This window comes from Littorina saxatilis, unplaced genomic scaffold, assembly GCF_037325665.1.
Source record: "Littorina saxatilis isolate snail1 unplaced genomic scaffold, US_GU_Lsax_2.0 scaffold_1030, whole genome shotgun sequence".
Classification (NCBI taxonomy): domain Eukaryota; kingdom Metazoa; phylum Mollusca; class Gastropoda; order Littorinimorpha; family Littorinidae; genus Littorina; species Littorina saxatilis.
The window spans coordinates 27,985-45,820 of record NW_027128150.1 but is presented as its reverse complement, the minus strand read 5'-3'; the positions used below and the strand labels follow the sequence as shown (position 1 = coordinate 45,820).

The 17,836-nt window shown below is 40.6% G+C and overlaps 1 protein-coding gene across 5 annotated transcripts; it reads left to right on the top strand.

Annotated features, from left to right (window-relative positions):
* The first annotated feature begins 283 nt into the window (after positions 1 to 283).
* On the top strand, positions 284 to 16,282 carry LOC138956518 (uncharacterized). 5 transcript variants are annotated; one of them, XM_070327858.1, is made up of 5 exons: positions 284 to 497; positions 1,015 to 1,175; positions 2,954 to 3,321; positions 5,188 to 5,333; positions 9,570 to 16,282. In XM_070327858.1, exon 5 carries the CDS (start codon positions 9,714 to 9,716, stop codon positions 10,176 to 10,178), a length of 465 nt encoding a protein of 154 aa, XP_070183959.1. In that variant the 5' UTR covers positions 284 to 497; positions 1,015 to 1,175; positions 2,954 to 3,321; positions 5,188 to 5,333; positions 9,570 to 9,713; the 3' UTR covers positions 10,179 to 16,282. The 5 variants fall into 5 exon arrangements, with proteins under 5 accessions (XP_070183959.1, XP_070183956.1, XP_070183957.1 ...); XM_070327856.1 differs by lacking the exons at positions 284 to 497; positions 1,015 to 1,175 and adding an exon at positions 1,746 to 2,107; XM_070327857.1 differs by lacking the exons at positions 284 to 497; positions 1,015 to 1,175; positions 9,570 to 16,282 and adding exons at positions 1,746 to 2,107; positions 7,361 to 7,511.
* The last annotated feature ends 1,554 nt before the right edge of the window (positions 16,283 to 17,836 follow it).

Here is a 17,836-nt window from a genome sequence, read left to right as displayed (position 1 = left end):
CTCATAACTATTACAGCTGTAATTTAAAATAAATACAGCTGTATTTAATGATAAATACAGCTGTATTTAATCATAAATACAGCTGTATTTAAAAATAATTACACCTGTATTTAAAAATATATACAGCTGTATTTATTATTAAATACAGGTGTAATTATTTTTAAATACAGCTGCATTTAAAAATAAATACAGCTGTATTTAAAAATAATTACACCTGTATTTAATAGTAAATACAGCTGTATTTAAAAATAAATACACCTGTAATTATTTTTAGATACAGGTGTAATTATTTTTAAATACAGCTGTATTTATTTTTAAATGCAGCTGCATTTAATAAATGCGGCTGAAATAAATTAGAACTTGAATCGGAAAATGTACGACATGCAAAGCGACAATCTCGTGGAGATACTACTTCCGGTGACGCCACTGGATCAGACCCGCCATTGCGACGTCAATTTGTTGCAGTCTGGTAATGAGCCAGAAGAAGTTTTAAGAAGGTAAGCAACGTTTTGTTTGCTTGTTCATTTGTGACTTAATGGAAGAAACAATGCGTGATCTTTGAAACACGGGTACCGGTCCCGGTTTGATAACCACTGGCAGTGGCAATCAAAGATGGCGTGTAAAACTAAAAGCAACTTTCTGTGTTTTGGAGTTCATTAAATGTTGGGATGAATATGTCAGGTTTGAGGATGCACATTTCTGTAGGTTCATCTCGGTATTCCACCCCCTCGGCTTTCTGTTGTAAATATTAAGCTGAGCACGGTGATCGAATGTGGAAGCTACGTTTGGTCAAAGGTCACAGAAGATTTGCGTCGTGCAGCGAAGGAAAGAATCGCGATCTTGTTTCCGAATCGGTACCTCTTTGTTTTTCATTAAACCTGTCATTCTGCTTGCTCGGCTTTGTTAGATGTTTGCATATCGTGTTGCTATTTTCTTTGCTTTTTATTATTGTTTCTTACTTGTGCTTCGTTTATCGATACAACGCAAGTAATAAAAGTGTTTGGCAATTTTCAGGGAAAATGGAATGCTACTTGTAAACTGTACAACGCATGGTGTATTCCAGGATATCTGATCAAGAGTTGGATGCGTTGGTGGAACCAATTACTGCTTCCAACAAGCTTACTGGGTCCTTAATGATACAAGCTCGTCTGAAAGGACAGGGGACAGTACTTCAGGTAACTCTTCTGTGCTGAATATTAGAATAGTAAAGCTTCAAAAAGGAATTTTAAACTGTTGAAAAACAACTGAGAAATGGACCAATGTTTCACAGTCACAGATTCTGATTTTAGTTAAGTAATACCGTTTTTATATTTAGTCAAGTTTTGACTAAATATTTTAACGTAGAGGGGGAATTGGAGACGAGGGTCGTGGTGTATGTGTGTGTGTGTGTGTGTCTGTCTGTCTGTCTGTGTGTGTGTTTCGATCCATCATACAACGCCGCAGCTATGGAGGTCAATGCGTTGCTTCGGCAGGGCACTGTGGACTCCCCTAGAGTTGTATTTTGGGACCATGATTTTATGTTTTCCGCTGGAAAACAGTTTACGTTACCTGAATTTGCAGCGTCATTTCCTGGGTGATGGTGTGCATCTAGCAAACGTATATTCCCAAGCTTGGGACCTGTTGGCGTAACATATCAAGATCAAGAAGATCAAGCAACGTCAGGACAGGCCAGGTTGTACAAGTCCCTTCGTCAGGCGATAAACACAGTCGGTTTTTTGTGTGATTAAATAATGTTGTAGCCGGGTCAGGTTGCATTGTGCGTTTTGACTGATCAGCTTACAAAGCACGGGTATAGGAACAGGGAATCTTCAAATTGTTTACATTTTCTTTCTTGTTTGATGCGGGTGGGTGGCATAAATCGACGGCTCTAAATGGGGTCAACCAGATCGGTAGATGGGAAGTAACTCGAGTTTATGACAGGCTCGTTGTGGATGATGTCCCTTGTCTAAAAACCAGTTCAAGGTGGATCCGGAATGGTTCTTCGATCAACACGATTGTTGAGTGTTCTGTCAAATCAAGATATCGTGACATGTTTCAACAGTATGTTTCTGTGTTGGTGGATAGTATGGATCAGTGTTTTTCCAGAGTACTTGGAAATAATTTTCAGGTGAGATTCTGATGAACATGTTGGTGTTACGATGCCTTTTCATGTGAGCGTTTGTCAATTCAGAGAATCAGAATATTTGTTCCTGTGGAGGTACTGTATGTCAATTACCTCGGGTGTTTGTCATTTCAGTGAATCAGGAAATATTGGTTCCTGTGGAAGTACTGTTTTGTCAATCACCTGTTATTTTGCCTAGGAGATTCCAAATTTATTTTGATTGTGGTACTGTGGGCTAGGTAATATTTCATGTGGAGGTACTGTTGTCACTTGTGTTGGCTGGTGCCTCACAGATTACAAACACTATTTTGGTTAAAGTACATGTACCGTGGGCTAGGTAATATTTCATGGTGGGGCTGATTTTTCAGAGAATCAGAAAACATGGTTCGCTGTTGTTCTTTTTGTCAAATTAAGCTATAGGGCCTCAGAGATTCCAACATTAGTTAGTATGTGGATTTGTTAGCCAGGTATTATGTTGGTGTGTGACAGTTCAGAGAACCATGATGTAATTTCCTGTTGGTGTTCTGTTTGTCATAAATGTATTGAGCCTCAGAGATTCCAAACTCGTTTGGTGGGGGTACTGGGTGCCAGGATTTGAGTTTGACACAGAAAACACAATTGGTTTGAAGTACTTTGGGCCAGATTTTAATCAATTTCTTTGGTTTGTATTTCAGACTCCCAAAATCTGGTGACAACTTCAGAAGTATGGGATATTAAACACCTTTTACAGGCTGAACAGTGAAGGAGTTGTTAACTCCTGCAAGGAGCAGCAGACAAGTTCAAGGCTTATGTGTAATTCTCAGTAATCTGACAAATAAGGCTGTGTTCACATATCCTGTTTTTTATGCACAGGAATATGCCTCCCAGGAGGGCAGCGTCAAGGCGGGTAGCCGAAGTGACCCGAGCCGCTGCAGGTCGGCCGAGGGCCAGCAACCAGACAGCCTCGCAGCGACAACCCGGTGGGTTTGAGTCAGCCACAGCAGGAGGGGAAGAAAGCGCCACTGCTTTGGCCGCGGTATTGGCAGAACTACGCAGGCTGGGGGAGCGGCAAGAGACCTGCCAAGTGGCCATTGTCTCGCTCCAGAAAGACAACCAACGTCTGCAAGAAGCTGTTTCGGGTGATCGTGAGGCCATCGCCTCAACATCGGGATCGATGACAACCGGTACCAGCAATTCTACCCTGTCTGGCTCGGTTGCCAACCTGGTCAACACAATCACAGGTGAGGCGGCAACCCAATTGGTGCCTGTTGTTTTGTTCGTCGAGGATAAAGTTAAACGCAGGATCTGGGGCCCGGGGCGTCAATCCACAATGACAACTGAAAAGTTTCAAATGGAAGCGTGTCAATGTTAATTGTAATTCAATCTGACAATGATCTCTTTCCTGCGTTCATGCGGTTGCAAACAGACCAGAATTGGTTCTGTTCTGTTCACATAGTACTTTGAGTTCACTTACATGCAAGGGTGATGCACAGTATTCCTATGGAGAGAACTTCATCTTTAAGTGTACTTCGATTAACTGAAGATATTCAATTGTTTACTTCAATGTGGGAGGTGTGCAATGTGTAAATACACATCAACTCAGTCAGTAAGATTTATGTGCTGGTGTATGATGCAGAGCTGTCAGCCCCTATGAAGCTTCATGTGTAGCAATCTTGAATTTATAGTGTAGCAAATGGTGTTTATCTTTAAGTATTGCATCATCTTATAATCCACTGCACCTACATGTTTATATGTCAAGACACAAATGTTGCAATAACTGTGTTCAGACAAGAAAACAGCAGCAGGAACAAATGAACATTGTAGAGTGTCTGTATAACGAAGTAGCATTTTCTGTTTTACAAGTAGCATGCTACATCGAAAGCGTAATAGTCTGCAGCTCTAATTGGGCCACTAATGCGACATGGTGCTTTTGGATTCCACAAGTTATTTTGCATGTTGTTTTTAAGGCAAATATGTCAGAAGCTCCTAAAGAACTTTAGTGGGTAAGCCTGTGACATTGTTGTCCACATAGAGAATACTATATGGTTTCCTATGAAATACCAGTTTTACTCAAGTTGTGCTTTTAAATATTAAACTGCGAACAATATTTCAAAACACTAGTGTAAAACTGGTATCAAACAGGAAGCCATGTAGTATTCTGTTTATCCTACATACAGGGTTCGTACAGGTCATGGAAAGTCATGGAATTTGATTTTTAATTTTCCAGACCTGGAAAGTCATGGAATTTCAATTCAAGTCATGGAATTTCAATTCAAGTCATGGAATTTAACATAAATAAGAAAGAAAAAAAAATAACCTTTAGCACGCCAGCTTTCTTTCGAGTTGTTTCTTGACAACAAAAAGTATGCGGAATTGGAACGAATTACCAAGGAAGATCTTCGCAATGAACTGTGTATCGCGGTGAAAAAAATGACAGTTCGTCAAGTCACAGTGTTAGTGACGGTTATGAAACGGAATTTACGAAAGTGCAGATGGATACAAACAGTGGCTGGTCCAGTTTAGTGAAATGACAGGACCAGCAAACATTACCGATAATCTGACTGCGTAGCAAATGCTTGACTTGCTTGTCAAAGAGACACTGCGTAGAAACTGACTCAAATTCAGTGCAAAGCAAGCCAGTGTCAAAACTGGCAGTGACAAGATGTAAAAAGTTTGCGTGTTCGGAAATGGCGACCTGTGGATCTAGTCATGGAAAATGTTATTGAGGCTCATGGAAAGTCATGGAATTTTGTTTCTAAAAACCAGTGGGGACCCTGTACATACTGTTGCATGTTCATTGCTGTAAATGTCCCTTTGTCGAAGCGCCCAGATTGAAGAAGCTTAAAAATTGAACCTGGATCTCTCCGAATGCCTCGTGTAATCTTTTATGTCAAAGCAAGGAAATGTCACTGGTGTGGTGTTTACGTTCTTAAAATTCTTCCGAGTGTTCAAAGAAGGACGCTTGTTTCGGTATTGGAGGCAGTGAAAAATCAGGTCCTTGTCAGACAAGACCTCTTTACACATGCAATGTAGTGAATGGTATTGTTATGACATGAGTGGTATGTCACGTTAGTGTAATAAGTTGTATTCTTACACGCTCCACAAAGGCACAGAGTACGGGGAGCCATCCGCGGGTTGATCCTGGTGGAGTAGCTGTCAGAGCTTTGGCGTTGAGGCCCACGAGACGTCGTCTGTACCAAGTATCAGGACCAAACGCTCTCTGGCATCTAGACGGATACCACAAGTTGATATCGTGAGTACAGCTACAAATACATACACTGGGCACAAAAAAATCCTTTTTAAAAATTTGGTGAATGTTGAGTGTGTCCGGTGGTGGGGAGGATGTTGGGGGTTGTGCCAGTTTGAACATGGAATTTGAGTGGATTGATACAGGTGGCATAAGGGTGATAAGGAATTCTCTTATTTTATGACGCTGGAATCTTTCTTTTAAGACCTACATAACCCTGAGATAATAAGGTCTTATAATGGGGGTAAACTTACAGAGGTTATGAGCAGAATATCTTAGAGAACAGCATACCTGCCAATTGCTACGATTTTGGCGCAGCATGCTCCGATTTTGCAGGAATTGCTACGCTGCTACTCTAAGCCCTGAGCTGCTACGCTAAAAAAAAAAAAATGACAAGCGTGCAAAATGTTCACTTATTGCTTGACAATCAACAATGAACATTGCATAACTAGTCGAGTACCGATGGCTGGGAACCACTCCGTTATGACTCGATCGATATTGTCCACGTGACTTGCTTAGCAAATCGTGAATTTTATTGCAAGCATTCGCATTTCCGGTGACTCTATGCGCCAATTGTGAATTTGATTAGAATATGCAATGCACTTGTTAAGTTGTAAGCTGTGCACAGTGACGGTGTTAGAAGTGGAAACTGGAGGGAGACAGGATAAAAACGGGGAAACGTAAGGGTGGTGAAGATTATGGTGCAAGTTCCACACCGATGCGGGCAAATCATTTTCAACGATTTTTGCCGAAGAATTCGACAGACTTTGCGTGTATAGGTAATAATACCTGCTATTCCGACTTGGTTGTGTGACAGACGTTTTCTTCCACACGAGATTACGTTGATTGTCTAAATCTACTTTTTGACGGAAGTGGCCGAACAACTGTGAATGACGTCTCGTTATATGGGAATGACGTCACAGTCATCGTCACAGTCTGTATCTTTTGAAGCATCTCATTCTTCATGACGTCTTTCTGTGTCTGCATCCGCAAAATGTTTGTTCATTCCGGAATCTTTGTCATCTATGTTCAGAACTCTGTCCTTATAGTGTCAGACAAACAGGCCTCCTGAGCGAACCACTTTCCAAGGGAAGTTAAATTCGCGTATGGAAACAGTACTGTCGTCTGGGGTGCCGTTTTCAGTATTCTGAGCGTTGAAGAATCTGTAAAGAGAAGAAACGATAACAGCAGGAGAAATAAAAGTCGTGTGTGCATTTTATGTTTTTTGGAGTGACGATTTTGAGTTTGAATCCGTTCTTGCCATGCTCCTAAAGCGTGTAACATACAATCTTGCATACGTTTGCTTTAGTAGTGGCAAAGAAGGAAAGCGTGTGACATTGAACTATGTTTAGACGGTTGTAATGTCGTAGAGCTCTCAGAATCTTACAAACGTTTTTGATGGCATTTTAAATGCGGGCTTGCGATTCAAATTTAAGATTATGCGAGTGCTACGCTTATAAACACCAATTGCAACTCTGACATTTGGTGAAAGTTCCAAAATGCTACTCTTTGGGCTTCACAGGGGTTGGCAGCTATGAAACAGGGTCTTGAAAATGTCTTGTTTGGGATCGTAAAAGGAAGGGCGTCTTCTAAGGGGTAGGTGGGTAACGAAGGTGAGTCGTGTGCAAGTATTTTCTTTTCTTTTCTTTTTATTTTGTCATTTTCTGGATATGTAATGAAAGACTGGTCCATTGATGATTTCCCCACGGAATACAAAACATATTCTGGTTATACCTTACCATTTCTACTGGGTGGTTATTTAAATTTGGTTGCTTGGTGTTTTTTTTAACAATAAACACCCCTTCAAGTTAACAGAGAAATAAGCAGAGGGGGGAATACTTTTCGGTGAATACCAAGCTACCTAGTCCTAACAAATAACCACCCAGCAACCAGTCTGAATCCTCGATAGCTCATAGGTTGAGAAACCACACTGTGTGGTCACTGCTTGGTGACTGAAAAGTTCTGAATGCTCAAATATTCGAAAGAGGAAAGAGCTCATACATACTCAACTGCATTTACACTATTCATTTCAGGTTTCAACACACAGAATCCAATATAAGATCCATAAGTTTGGTTGTTTTCTAAATCAAAATCTACGTTGTACCAGACACAAGGTCTCAAGGCAAGTAACTCTCATATTTTGTGTAGAAAATAGAGTTGTTCCCATTTTGCATTTGTACAAATAAAAAGACAGTAATCTGTAGGTCAATTATATTTCACTTCATAAATAGAACTTTTTTCCCGAGATACTTAAACATGAAAAGAACGCAAAAATATTTGCCTTATCGTCTTAGCAGAACAACTATGTACTTTATTTTATTCGAAATTAAATTAACTGCTATAAAGAGTTTGCAGAATTGCGCAATTTTCACAGAACTCTTCAACCATGGATTAATCACATGCTTGTGCAGGTAGACTGGCTGAGTGAATAATACTTGATCAAAATAATTATGTGTGCTGTGGGCAGGCTGTCTGTCTGTCCAAGGACAAAAAATGTAACGTTGAGCTGTTATCTCAGAAGTTTATACAGCTAGACCTCTGAAACTTTGCACACTTTTAGGGTTTGATGATTTCACGAAGTGACCGCAGTTTCGTTGACCCTCATCAAATTTTGGGGTCACAGCGGGGTCATGTTCGTTTAATAAAAACTTAACGTTGATGTTATCTCAGATGTGTTTTTAGCTAGAGCTTTAACCCTTAGGCTGGTTGTCGCGACATATGTCGCGCTACTTTACGTATGCTGTCACCTGGTTGTCACGACATATGTCGCGCTATTGGCTCAGTCTGTTTGGTCGGTTCCGATTACCTCCCATTGATGCGAAAACCTATATGACTGTTTTTTGTTATGTTTCTCTCTGTTAATTCACCAGTGGCTATGTAACATGTGTTACAGAATTGCACCGGTGTAAGGGTTAATAGTACGCACACTTCTAGGTTTTGATAATGTACCAACTTGACATAAGATTGTGGGCGGGGATGTAGCTCAGTCGGTAGCGCGCTAGATTTGTATCCAGTTGCCTGCTGTCAGCGTGAGTTCGTCCCCACGTTCGGCGGGAGATTTATTTCTCGGAGTCAACTTTGTGTGCAGACTCTCCTCGTGTCCGAACACCCCCGTGTGTACACACAAGCACAAGACCAAGTGCGCACGAAAAAAGATCCTGTAATCCATGTCAGAGTTCGGTGGGTTATAGAAACAAGAAAATACCCAGCATGCTTCCTCCGAAAGCGGCGTATGGCTGCCTAAATGGTGGGGTAAAAACGGTCATACACGTAAAATTCCACTCGTGCAAACCACGAGTGCACGTGGGAGTTTCAGCCCACGAACGCATAAGAAGAAGAAGACGACATAAGGTTGATTGACCTTCGTCACAGCCCACTTCGTCAACATCACGGGCCAAAGAACAGGCCTGGGAATGATACGCCTTTCGTCGTATTTACGACGAAGTCCTTTTCTAATTGTGTAAGAAAAGAGCCTCCGTGTGCCCTTAAAAATGCTTAAAACGCAACATTTTCCCGTCAGTACGCCCAAACCACTTTTACTCATTCCCAGGCCTGAAAGAATCTAGACACAGCCATCGTCGAACGCTGAAGAAGAAGAAGATTGACCTTCGTCAAGTTTTGGGGTCACAGGGGGTCATGTTCGAATCAAAATATCTTAACATTGATGTTATCTCAGGTGTTTTTGAAGCTTGAGCTTTGAAACTTTGAACACTTGAAGGATTTGATCATCTACCTACGTGACCCTAGTTTGGTTGATCCCTGTCACATTTTGGGGTCACAGTGGGGTCAAGTTTGTAAAAGCTTTACATTGCGGTTTTCTCAGTTATTTTTTATTAAATTTCACTGAATTGTATGTGTTATTAACCAGCAGACATTACCAAAATTTTGCTTATTTTTATCAAATTTTAGAGTCCCAGCAGTTAGTGGAATCCTCCTTTTAAGACCTACAAGACCCTTAAGGCTTATGGACATGACGAAGAAAAGTCATATAAAGCAATTGCTTTTCTTGATTTATTTCTTTGCAAAATTGAAGAAAGGTGGATTAAATGGGTTACACACCTTTTCTCAATGATATATATTAAAAATAATGGTCTTGATTCTCGGTCATGAAAAAGCACTTTGACCATTACTTTTTAATATTTACTGAGCATGTTACCTGTACTTATTTCCCAATAACTCTTTAATCAGAATTTGTGTGGTGAAATCACATATGGAAACGGATCTCTGTTTGTTATATTGCAGGTGGAAAATGGTGATTCATGGGGCAATCGATGGCTTTAGCCGGGCCACTACCTTCCTCCATGCCACCGAAACAACAGGTCAGAGACCGTTCGGGATCTGTTTTTGGGTGGAACCCAACGCTTTGGACTCCCGTCAAGAGTCCGCATGGACCATGGTGGCGAGAATCTGGATGTCGTCGCCCTCATGAATGAACACAGGGGAGAAGGGAGAGGCAGTGCGATGCAAGGCCGCAGTGACCATAACCAAAGGATCGAGCGTCTCTGGCTCGACGTCTGGAAAGATGTGGTGAACCCTTACCATGACCTGTTTACTGCAATGGGAACACCACAGGCAGAAGGTGGTCTGGGGATACTGAACATGGACAATCCCATTCACTTGTGGGCCCTCCACTATGTTTTTCTGCCCAGGCTGAACCGGTCCCTACAGTGGATTGTGGAACAGAAGAACCACCAACCCCTGAGGACAGAGCGCAACAGAACTCCCCTGCAGCTCTTCTTCAGGGGGATGCTGGAGAGACGAGCCAGCACATCCACAGCAGTACAGGACTTCTGGAAAGGGAGAAGCCTTCAATCGATAATCGAGGACCATCCTTTGCCAGACAGTCGTTAGGATGTGCCTGCCACGGCTTGCCCCCTCTCTGAGGAACAGCTCGTGCAACTAACGGAGCGCATTGACCCTCGGAGTGGGCCACCCACCGATCAACATGGTCAGATGTTGTTCTCCAGTTCGTTGCCAACATGCTCGAGTAAAAAAAAAGTTAGCTTGTGGACACCCCAAACCTGAAGTGTATAGCAGACCTGTGAACCCATACGATTTTGCCATATTTTGTACGCTTGATTGTCCAGACTACAAGCAGATTGGTCAGTGGAATCACAAGAAAAATTCATTGTCTACTTTTATTTACAAGCGCATTCCAAAGCCGATCCAGTGTTTTGACACATGATTACTGCTTTTGTCAATGAAAGAAGCATTCGTTTTAAATTGTAAACTTATTAGGCTACTTGCCCTATCCGCTCTAGCCACGTAATCGTGCAATAAATCTGCAATATCTTGCATGGCGTTGGGAGGTGTGCCTCAATTTGCGGGTTTGCTTTGAGACCTCAGAGTAAGGATGTGTCTGGGTGCAGACACTTCGCCTTCAAAAAAGTTAATTTGCACTGAGCAGCATTGGGCTGCAACAATGAAAGCCTCAAAAACAATCATAAAGTTTGTTCAAAGTACCAAGCATGGTAGAAGGTATAAGCAACTGTTTTTTTCAAATTGGTTTAAATCTGCGCTCTAATTCTAAACCAATCTTTGTAAAGTGGAAAGTCATTCAAATAAAGCGAAATTATGTCCGCTGTGTATTTTATTATTTTTAAACACAGGTACTGCACCACGAAAAAAATATTGCTAAAAAAAAAAAAAAAAAATATGTACACTTTGTGAAAGAAAGTTGTAAAGAAAGTTTTACACAATGATTTGCCATTAGGTTACCTGTTTAATTGCACCAAACAGACATGGGATTCTTCCGTAAAATTACGGAATTCCGTAAATTTTTAGGCTCCAGGGATCATTCTTGAGATTCGTGCAAATCCGCTGAGAAAATGTTGGGGTATATGTAGGTAAAGACCCAAGTTTTTCGGCCGGTCCGCTGATCGCGACGCTCCATTCCATACTATTCTTGAACGGTTGGTTCCTAAAACGGTCAGACTGTTGCTGGTCGATCCGTATGGGAACGCGCTCTGTGTCTTTGTCTCCTACAGTCACCGTTTCAACGTAGCTATCGGGGATTCAGTATAAGCTAAAGCATACCGTATGAGAATGATTCGGCGCCATTTTTACATCGCTTCGAGCCACTTGCCAAAATGATGAGGAAGCTAAAGCGAGACGAAACCGTTCTATCCCGGGAAATTGACCAGCAGAAGTACAAGAAAAATCTCTGGAGATTCGACTGGCTCGATGAAGTTGTATCATTGAGCTGGAAATACGAGAAAGGCCAGAAGACACAAGACGTGAAACTGAAAGTTGGCGATGCTTTTGCTAAAATCAACTTGCCGGGAAAAACTTAGTGCACTTTGTGCAACGATGTTAATGTTATCAACTACGGTTCCAATGGAAAGACTGCCCTCAAAAGCCACTTGAAAAGCAACAAGCACCTGACTATCCTGAAAACCCAGTCGTGTAATCAGTCACTGGGGTCGTTTGGCACCGACGAGGTAAGAACATTGAAACCACACCGTCACACGCCACCACCCCCCCCCCCATCCCCCCTCTCTCTCTCTCTCTCTCTCTCTCTCTCTCTTTCTCCTCCTTATTTTGAGTCTTAGCGTAAAATTAATTTGAGAAACATGGAAAGGGAGGGGGGGGGCTATGATTAAGCTGAAATATGCATTTCAGGGCCATTTTTGTGTGTCTAAAATACTAAAAACCTTCAGCTTCTGGGGGCTTTGCCCCCAGACCCCGACCAGGGGCGTTGCCCCTGGACCCTACTTTTTTTTTCCTTAATTATCACTTTTTCTGAATCCCATGTCTGACCAAATTTCTTTTGATGTATCTATAGTATAGATTTATAAAGTTGAAAATTGCTGAAAGTTTTTAAAACAGACTATTGTTTTTGAAAAAGACCTTAGTGTATTTTTAGGTTTATTGATGCTAGATATATTTATATATATATATATATATATATATATATATATATATATATGGCTTGCCCAATCCAACGTATAAAGGAACTCATTGTTATTCAGCCATTAACCTTCGCCGGCACTCGTTATCGACTACACACGGACGCATTCGTGGGGCCGTGCAGACCCATGCTTCTCAAAGAAGGAAAAATGTGCATATCCTTCCGTGGCACTCGTGGGGCCGTGCAGACCCATGCTTCTCAAAGAAAGAAAAATATGCATATCCTTCCGTGGCACTCGTGGGTCCGTGCGGACACAGAAGGGTGTTTGATGCAAATATCTCTTAAACGAGTTGGAATTTTTTAATGAGCTTTTAGAAATGCCTCAGACACCTAAAAAGCTATCATCTCCTAAAAGCTCATTAAATTTCAGTGATAATTAATTAATGGTCAAATTTAGACTGCACACGGTATTTGGTAAAATATTATGGGTCTGCATGGCCCCACGAGTGCCACGGAAGGGTTTGCACAATTGTCCTTCTTTGAGAAGTATGGGTCCGCATGGACCCACGAGTGCCTCGGAAGGGTATACACGCTTTTCCTTCTTTGAGAAGTATGGGTCCGCACGTCCCCACGAATGCTTCCGTGTGTAGTCTAAATTTGACCATTAATTAATTAATTAATTAATTAATTATCACTGAAATTTAATGAGCTTTTAGGAGATGAAAGCTTTGTAGGTGTCTGAGGCATTTCTAAAAGCTCATTAAAAAATTCCAACTCGTTTAAGAGATATTTGAGACAATGACAAAAGGTGACGTTTTCATGTCAGTATGTCCCAAATGACATCACCAGTACATTTTTCATTCTATCTAATCTGTTTTCGTTCTATTTTTTCTAATAACATGCGTTAACAATTGATTGCCAACTGGAATGGAAGAGCACAAAAAGTGTAACTTGATATGTAGTTTCTCTAGAGGGAAAAACATCTTCCACTTTCATGTCAGTGTGTCCCATGCAACATACATTTGCCAAACAGCTATGTGTAAGTAGATTATTTGTTAGTGGTATAGAAAATACTGATCAACAATCAAAGTCAGTTTTCACATTCATTTTCTACCTATTTCTTATTTGTTTATTCTTTTGGCAATGGTGAAATGTCAGCAATCGTGTGTCATTCGGGACAGTAGACATGACACCTGACCTTTTGTCACTGTCTCATTTGCAATCAAACACCCTTCTGGGTCCGCACGGACCCACGAGTGCCTCGGAAGGGTATACACGCTTTTCCTTCTTTGAGAAGTATAGGTCCGCACGTCCCCACAAATGCTTCCGTGTGTAGTCTAAATTTGACCATTAATTAATTAATTAATTATCACTGAAATTTAATGAGCTTTTAGGAGATGATAGCTTGTTAGGTGTCTGAGGCATTTCTAAAAGCTCATTAAAAAATTCCAACTCGTTTAAAAGATATTTGCAATCAAACACCCTTCTGGGTCCGCACGGACCCACGAGTGCCGGCGAAGGTTAAAGACATTTTCCGAATTACAATGGTTTAATAGCCAACTTGCACAATACCCCTTTTGAACAGCTCTCTGGTGCGAAAGATAAGGAAGGTTCACTTCCCTACGGGCAAACGTTTTGCTCTCACAAGCACTGGTGTTCTCTGGCTTGTGTAAAAAAACCAAAATAAAATCTCAATCGCCTTACTTTTGTATACAGGACATGCTTGGGTACTTTGAACGAACTAAAGGATTATTCTTGCGGCTATTATTGCCGCAGCCAATAAACCTTTAACGACTTTGTGTGTGTCGGTGTGTGAATGCTCTGATTTGTTTTGCTATTGTGTATTGCCGTGAGCTCTGGCGAGAAGGGGTGATTAATTTATGTTCATTATTATTATGTCTCACTGTGTTTTCACAGCTGTACAGAACAGTGAAAGGGATACTCGTTCAAACTTTGGTATGATGCCATGAGCGCCATAGTTTAACTAGAGTCAAATCAGTTATTTTTCTTTTTATATTCAATGGTGCCTCATTCACCCATATTCATCAGAACATAAGCTTTTTGCAACGTTCATTGAAGGTCAAGGTCCCTTTAAGTTACCTATCAAACCTCATAGTGGTGTTTATTGTTTATGGTTAGTGTTTTCCCCTGGAGCAATTTTTTGATTAGTGCTTTTGTGAACAAGAAACAATTAACAAGTGGCTCTATCCCATTCCCCCCCCCCCCCCCCCCCCCCCTTCCACGTGGCGATATAACCTTCGTGGTTGAAAACACCAAAGAAAGAAAGTGTTTTAAACATTTTCAGTTCTCCATTTAGTTTGGTGAAGTAGTGTAGAGCATTTTTTGAACATCAATAATCATGTATGAATTTATTGCATGTTTGTTGCTAGAATATTAATCATTCTTCTGCTGAAGAACTTTGTGCCTGATGAAAGTAAACATTGTGGTCAGTCGCATAGGTACCCCCCGCGGGTTTGGGGGAAGAATTTACCCGATGCTCCCCAGCATGTCGTAAGAGGCGACTAACTGATTCTGTTTCTCCTTTTACCCTTGTTAAGTGTTTCTTGTATAGAATATAGTCAATTTTTGTAAAGATTTTACTCAAGCAGTATGTAAGTGTTATGTCCTTTGTACTGGAAACTTGCATTCTCCCAGTAAGGTAATATATTGTACTACGTTGCAAGCCCCTGGAGCAAATTTTTGATTAAGTGCTTTTGTGAACAAGAAACAATTGACAAGTGGCTCTATCCCATCTCCCCCCGTCGCGATATAACCTTCGTGGTTGAAAACAATGTTAAACACAAAATAAAGAAAGAATAGGCACCCCCTAAAATCAAAGGTGAGTTTTAGATACTAAAATGTGCCAACAATTTTAACAGCACACCCGAGTCCCCTTTTTGACTCACATGCGTAGCAAAAGTGAGTCTATGTACTCACCCGAGTCGTCCGTCCGTCCGTCCGGAAAACTTTAACGTTGGATATTTCTTGGACACTATTCAGTCTATCAGTACCAAATTTGGCAAGATGGTGTATGATGACAAGGCCCCAAAAAACATACATAGCATCTTGACCTTGCTTCAAGGTCAAGGTCGCAGGGGCCATAAATGTTGCCTAAAAAAACAGCTATTTTTCACATTTTTCCCATTTTCTCTGAAGTTTTTGAGATTGAATACCTCACCTATATATGATATATAGGGCAAAGTAAGCCCCATCTTTTGATACCAGTTTGGTTTACCTTGCTTCAAGGTCAAGGTCACAGGAGCTCTTCAAAGTTGGATTGTATACATATTTTGAAGTGACCTTGACCCTGAACTATGGAAGATAACTGTTTCAAACTTAAAAATTATGTGGGGCACATGTTATGCTTTCATCATGAGACACATTTGGTCACATATGATCAAGGTCAAGGTCACTTTGACCCTTATGAAATGTGACCAAAATAAGGTAGTGAACCACTAAAAGTGACCATATCTCATGGTAGAAAGAGCCAATAAGCACCATTGTACCTCCTATGTCTTGAATTAACAGCTGTGTTGCATGACCTTGGATGACCTTGACCTTGGGTCAAGGTCACATGTATTTTGGTAGGAAAAATGTGTAAAGCATGCGAGTCGTATGGGCTTTGCCCTTCTTGTTACTTTAGTTGCAAGATCAGTACATGTTCTATCACGGAATTTTGTTTTGTTTTTGTAATTATGTGTATTTAGAGATTTTTCAAACCAAACTATTAATCTTTGAGCTCAGATGTCCTACTTTTTGACGTATTGGTATGTTTATTCAAGGTAAGCTAGACGAATCATTTGTATCAGGAAACTAAAATAAATGAAATTCTGATTTTATGTGAAAAATTGAATCAGTATCACAACAATTTCAAAAATTATTCATATTATGTGCTGGTTAATGACTATTACATTTGCAAGCCAAAGCTCTGTTTGCATTCTGAATTTTGCATGTAAATGTCCCATTTCAAAGATCACCTATATATTTAGGTGTGTGTGTAGTCTTTTTAAGAACATCAATTATATACATTTATTGGATCTTGATTGCTTGAATGTGTATGACACATAATTCTTGTGTATGAATAAATGTGTATGACAAGTTTGAATATTGGATAATACAAATTGTTTGTATGGATTTTGATTCCTGTATGGTGAGGCAATGAACATGTGCGAGTGAGATGTCTATGATGGACAGCAAAATGTAGTTATGGATTCATGGCTGCTAGTCTCATTTCCAGTCATATTAAAAAAAACAAGTTGTTTTTACAAAAACACAAAACATAACTCAAGTTGTCTGCCACAAATACAATTAATTTTAATCAAACAAGTGTCATGCAGAAAATCCACTTTAAATAAGGAAAATCATCACAAAATGGAATGCATACTTTATGTTTATCACATCACAAGACACACTGGTAATACTTGGCAGGTGAGAGTTAACCCATCACACAATGGAATGAATATTTTTATCACATCATTAGACTGGTATTACTTGGCAGTTGAGAGTTAACCTATCACAAAATGGAATGAATACTTAATTTTTATCCCATCATAAGACTGGTAATACTTGGCAGTTGCGAGTTCATCCATCACAAAGTGGAATGAATACTTTAATTTTATCACATCATAAAGAATACATCGGTTCTACTTGGCAGGTGACAGCTGAACAGTTAGCAAAACAGTCACTATTTAATACTGGTTACAGAGACGAGGAATTGAGGCTGAAATTTATAAACTAAACAAGAAAGCTGAAATTGTGTGAGCCGTTTGTTCGTTCATGGGCTGAAACTCCCACGGCTTTTACGTGTATGACCGTTTTTACCCCGCCATTTAGGCAGCCATACGCCGCGTTCGGAGGAAGCATGCTGGGTATTTTCGTGTTTCTATAACCCACCGAACTCTGACATGGATTACAGGATCTTTTTCGTGCGCACTTGGTCTTGTGCTTGCGTGTACACACGGGGGTGTTCGGACACCGAGGAGAGTCTGCACACAAAGTTGACTGTGAGCAATAATAAATCTCTCGCCGAACGTGGGGACGAACTCGCGCTGACAGCGGCCAACAGGACTGAGCTACATCCCCGCCCTTGTGTGAGCAGTGACCTTCACTACAGAGGAGTGTAAAACTATAAAAGGAAAAGCAGTAGACAACGCCAGTTTTGGTTAATTTGGTAAAACATAAAAACAGACTATCGTTACACAGGGCACGAATATCACATTATCATAACTGTTACAAACGCTTTTGAGTTTATTAATTTGTATACCATTATGAGACAGTATAACAAAGTTGTTAGCGTGCAATTGATTTGTTTGTATCCGGTTTATGGTGTATATTGCCAAGTTTTGTATGGGACACTGTAACGCTAGTCCGAGTGCTTTTGATATTTTGCTGGCAACGTGTTATTCGTGTAGTAGGGGGGTTGAACCATTTATTCTGTACATTAGGTAACTGATACCTGATATGATGTGAAGTGCTTAGTTTACTTGATCAATAGTCGAGAGAAATACAATGCTTTACATGTTTTCCATGGACAGCGTTACACGGAACACGAAAAGCAGGCAACATAATGACAAACAGTGGTGCAAAAAAACAAATAAGAACAGAACACACTCTTGAAACACAACGGCAATTTAAATAATGCAAAACACAAACATCAAAT

Bases quoted from the DNA above. Each gene is read 5' to 3' on its own strand.
- LOC138956518 (XM_070327854.1), top strand. From the start codon at position 1,974: ATGGTTCTTCGATCAACACGATTGTTGAGTGTTCTGTCAAATCAAGAT. The intron at 2,108-2,953 runs GTGAGATTCTGA...TTTTATGCACAG, and splicing joins TACTTGGAAATAATTTTCAG to GAATATGCCTCCCAGGAGGG.